At 44.3% G+C, this 5,000-nt stretch overlaps 2 protein-coding genes across 2 annotated transcripts in view; one reads left to right on the forward strand and one right to left on the reverse strand.

Moving 5' to 3' along the window:
* LOC125045466 (proline-rich extensin-like protein EPR1) overlaps nucleotides 1-2,958 on the forward strand; it is a 4,009-nt gene extending 1,051 nt beyond the window's left edge. Inside the window, exons 2-4 of the mRNA XM_047642741.1 lie at nucleotides 198-1,622; nucleotides 1,889-2,029; nucleotides 2,287-2,958. Of these exons, the coding sequence (XP_047498697.1) occupies nucleotides 198-1,622; nucleotides 1,889-2,029; nucleotides 2,287-2,343 (1,623 nt within the window). The 3' untranslated portion in view covers nucleotides 2,344-2,958. The remainder of the gene's footprint in view (nucleotides 1-197; nucleotides 1,623-1,888; nucleotides 2,030-2,286) is intronic.
* Nucleotides 2,959-3,356: 398 nt separating this feature from the next.
* Nucleotides 3,357-5,000, reverse strand: part of LOC125045469 — an 8,832-nt gene continuing 7,188 nt past the window's right edge. The window contains exons 7-8 of the mRNA XM_047642747.1: nucleotides 4,793-4,943; nucleotides 3,357-4,083 (exon numbers count right to left, since the gene is read on the reverse strand). Coding sequence (XP_047498703.1) covers nucleotides 4,007-4,083; nucleotides 4,793-4,943 — 228 coding nt within the window. The 3' untranslated portion in view covers nucleotides 3,357-4,006. The remainder of the gene's footprint in view (nucleotides 4,084-4,792; nucleotides 4,944-5,000) is intronic.

Consider the following 5,000-nt stretch of genomic DNA (forward strand, 5'->3'; position numbering starts at 1 on the left):
TGTTACTAAGGAAAAAGAAAATTTCGCGAACCATGGTGACCCGCGCCATCTGTTGACTTCACGAAGAATGGAGCCAGCGCTTACGCATGCTTCGCCTCGCTTTCTTATATTTATGTGTATATGTACTCTTTTATATTAATGTACATACAAGATTACGAAAAATATATTGATATGATAATTCTCCGCCTTCCCCACAGATTCTCCGGATTGTTCAAGTTGCCTTGCTCGCAGCGGCTGCTTACGGGGCCAAGCTGCCTTCCTTCCCCCCGGTTCGCTCGACGCAAACATCGTACAACTACGAACCCCCAAGTGTACCTTCCGGGCTCTATGAGACCCCCGTGGCTCCTCCCGAGAACCCACCTGAGCCCAACAGCATCTACGAAGTTCCCGACGACGATGAGGATGAACCTTCCACCCTTTACGAGACTCCAGGAATTGTGGTTCCTACTCCCTCAGAACCGGCAGTCCTGTATGAAATTCCGGACGAGGAACCAAGGCCCTCGGCTGTGTACCAAAGTCCCATCGAAGAGGCCCCCATCCCTGTAAAGCCTGTGATTATCTATCAGGTCCCTCAGGAAGTCACCACTCACGTAGAGCCATCGCCCATCTACACGGCCCCGCAGCCTCAGTACAGTCAGCAGACGATATTCCCCGGAGCCCCTTCAGCCCCGACAGACTTGTACCAAGCCCCGCAACCCAGGCATTTGTATGAGGCTCCTTCCCAACCTCTCCCAACGCTTAGTAACTCCTATGACGCCCCTGCACAACCTGCCCCTGTGCCTAATACTTTGTACGAAGCTCCTGAGGAACCAGTCCCAGCCCCTTCAGGCCTATATGAAACCCCCGAAGAACCTGCCCCAGCCCCTAGTGGCTTGTATGAAGCTCCTGAGGAACCAGCACCGGCGCCAAGTAGTTTGTATGAAGCACCTGAGGAGCCAGCCCCGACACCAACCAACCTGTATGAAGCCCCCTCCGAACCAGCCCCCAGTGGCCTGTATGAAGTGCCTGACGAACCAGCTCCAAGCAACACCTACGGAACTCCCTCCGAAGCAGTCCCGGCACCAACCAGTCTTTATGAAGCCCCATCAGAACCTGCGCCAGCTCCTAGCAGCTTGTACGAAACCCCCTCTGAGCCTGCCCCAGCGCCTACCACTTTGTATGAAACCCCTGGCGAGCCTGCTCCAGCCCCCGTTGCACTGTACGAAACGCCCTCTGAACCTGTTCCAGTGCCAACCAGTTTGTATGAAGCCCCAGCGCCAACCAATGTGTATGAAGCTCCTTCAGAGCCTGCCCCAGCGCCAACCAGTTTGTATGAAGCCCCAGCGCCAACCAGTTTGTATGAAGCCCCAGCGCCAACCAATGTATATGAAGCTCCTTCAGAGCCTGCCCCAGCGCCAACCAGCTTGTATGAAGCCCCAGCGCCAACCAACACGTACGAAGCCCCCGCACCAACCACTCTATACGAGGCCCCCTCTGAGCCAGTCCCCGCGCCAACCGGCCTTTACGAAGCCCCGGCCAAGTCAGTCCCAGCGCCGACCAACTTGTACGAAGCTCCCTCGAAGCCTAGTGGGCTCTACGAGGTGCCTCCAAGCGCGAATGCCCCGGTCCCCTCTGTTGCGAAGGTCAGCCGTCATCTTCATTTAATTTATAAGAATATAAATTTATCCTCTGTATAGAGATATGACACTCACAGTTTGCATGAAGTCTCATCGTAGACAGTTCTGTATATGTCCGTATATACTATATATCGTATATGCACACACACACACACACACACACACACACACACACACACACACACACACACACACACACACACAGATATATGTATATACCCCTCTAACCGTTTAGACCGATGCATTAAGTGACGCCCCTCTCCCCCTCGCAGCCGATGAAGGGCATGCCGTACAACTTCCAGTGGGGGGTGGAGGACGCCGACTCCGGGAACGTCTTCGCGCACCACGAGGACAGCGACGGCAACAGCACGCGCGGACAGTACCGTGTGAACCTCCCCGACGGTCGCGTTCAGGTTAGTTCCTGGTGTTATGTATGATTCTGCTGAATTACGGACTGATCCGTGCCTTTCACGCTGTTATAATTATAATATTTACAGATATCCGTTTCAGTTAGATGAGGTTTACACTTTTTAGGCTGTAGTCATTCATTATTTTAAGTTATTAACCAGACAGCTATCATAATACAACCCATACTGGTTATTTCGTTTTGTTAATATATAGAATAAAACTCCGAGGATACACCAAGAAAATGCTACGTATATTTTTTCAGGTTGTAACTTTCTACGACAACGGAGAAGGATTCCACGCCAATGTGTCCTACGAGTAATGCTCTCGCGGTCGTCCGTTGCTTTCACCCTCCCAATAGACCTTTAGGAATAGTTTCGGCAGAAGCATTTTGTACAAGTGTATATGTTAGTTCTAAGTTATATGAGTATATATATATATAATCTATGTATATGCATATGTAACTTGGATCACGGTATTAACGTTCAAGTTATAATGTCTTTGTATTTTTGTATACATATTTGTAGTCGGCATTTTCATTACTTTCAACAGGAAGTCAACATAAGCGCTTGCACTTTCCTAGTAAATCAGTCTTGCTTTCCCATCAACCACAAATAGGAATATAGTGACAAATTATTAGTTTCAAATTATTTTCAATAATGAGAGCAAATGTTCGTATTGTGCCTTTGCTCCATAGAAATTGCAGAATTGTTAAGTGCAGTATTGAAAAAAAAAAAAACATATGATGAGAATTATACGCATGAACCATGATTTTGGTCATTATGTGTACTTTTCAATGATCAATTTATGTCAGTATAGCTGTCATTCTTATTCAACGAATGATAAATTGACAAGAAATAGATTTAGAAAAGGAGCAGTGACATGCGTGTGACATGATGATCAAAGGGTTCCTATTTATTAAACGATGTTGAAGTCATCTCTTTTTTATTTCCATTCAATAACAATATTCTTTAAACTAATTCTCACTTGAATGCAATGAACATCTTATTGTAAATGAAAGAGAAAAAGAAGAGGAAGGGAGGGAGGGAGGGAGGGAGGGAGGGAGGGAGGGAGGGAGGGAGAGAGAGAGAGAGAGAGAGAGAGAGAGAGAGAGAGAGAGAGAGAGAGAGAGAGAGAGAGAGAGAGAGAGAGAGAGAGAGAGAGAGAGAGAGAGAGAGAGACAAAGATAAAAGGAAAGAGAAAGAGAGAGAAAAAGAAAGAGAAAGAGAGCGCATCGGTAAAACTAAGTACAAAAATCAAAAGTACAAATATCACTGTTACAATTACTAAAATATAAAACGTAGGAATTGCAACACAGATTCATAAATACACACATTTGATAATTCTTGTATAATTCAGTCGCAAAGATGTATTTACAATATATATTGTTGTTAAACAGACAAACCGTGAAAAGAGTATAATACAAACGAGGGTTTGAAAGACGTACAAAGTATATCAGAGTATATCACTTAGCAATTAAAAAATACACAGACTAAGTCACGACCGCGTCTGATGTGAAGTACAGATAAGATAACAGGGCTCCGATAAGGCAACAGATATTAGTGTACATACTTTACAACACAGGTGCCCACTTCGGTTAAGGTACTAAAAAAACACTACGCAAGAAGAATTGTCTCCGTATTAAATCCTGTTTCTTTCTGGTGTCTCTCTCTTCCTGGACAGCGATGTGGGTTCCATTGGCAGACAGGCACACTCTCACATGCATTAATGACTGCGCGGGTTTAAGCCACTCCGGAATCATAGGAGAAATGGGTGATTTGTGATACCATTTGCTCTCTTTAACGTTAGATTGCAGGGAATGTCCAACGCAGAAATATATGCCAAAATCCATCATGATTTGGTAGTGTTGTTCCGATTATCCAACACTACCATGGCTCACCAATAATCCCAAGATTAACTAAACCTATTATGGTTAATAATTATGGCTGACTAATAATACCATGATCGACCATCGTATGATTTTCTTAGAACCTTGAGGTTAACAGTAAGGTAAAAGCCAACATCATAAGGCTGGACGTTGCAATTCTCGCTCCGTTGTAGACTGTGAAAGGACGGAAAGAAAAAGAATGAGTTACTCTTCGAATCTCGTTTTCTGTGCGGTGATATTTTTTCGTTTTCTACATTTTTTTTACTGGCTAACACTGTATAATATACTTTTTAATTTTTTAGTGCGAAAGTCTCATCATCGTTTGTTAATGAAGTGATAGTTATTCGATAATGGATCTATCAGTCAGTTCAAATATTTGATTCTTGCCACGCATATCTAAATACTGTGGTCTTATCATATCTCACTAAACTGAGTATCACATCGCATACTTTCACGAGCGATAATGAACTTTCCTACTCTGTCCTATGACCTCAGTCTATATGACTTTCATATTTTTCACGCAATGCACATGGTCCCTTGCTACTTTAATAGGGAACCTATGCCTACAGTTTATTAAACACCTATCATAATATAATATTGATATTCAGACAACTGATATGAAAGCTCAGATAAAAATATTTACTGCAATATGACACCTCAAACAAAAATACTGCTCTAAGGTAACTTAAATAACAATATGGCAACGAATAATACTACAAAATGACCACTCAAATCAAGATTCTACAATATAACTTAAGAAAGATTACTACTACAGCATGGCAACGCAAACCTACTTACTGCAATATGGCAACTCAGAACTACTTACTGCAATATGGCAACCCAGAACTACTTACTGCAATATGACAACCCAAAAACTACTTACTGCAATATGGCAACTCTAACGTAGTGGACGGCTGACCACCTTCGGACGACCACGTGTGCTGTTCCTTGTTGCATGTCACACGCAGCCGCCAGTGATAGGTCACGGTGTCGTTGATCTCCCAGTAGGCCTCGTAGCCGCTGGCACATTTGAACTGGCGGGAAAGGCTGCTTTAGCACCGGTTCTCTAGCCTGGCACTCCGGCGACACAC

Source organism: Penaeus chinensis, chromosome 37 (genome assembly GCF_019202785.1).
Source record: "Penaeus chinensis breed Huanghai No. 1 chromosome 37, ASM1920278v2, whole genome shotgun sequence".
In the NCBI taxonomy this organism is placed as follows: Eukaryota; Metazoa; Arthropoda; class Malacostraca; order Decapoda; family Penaeidae; genus Penaeus; species Penaeus chinensis.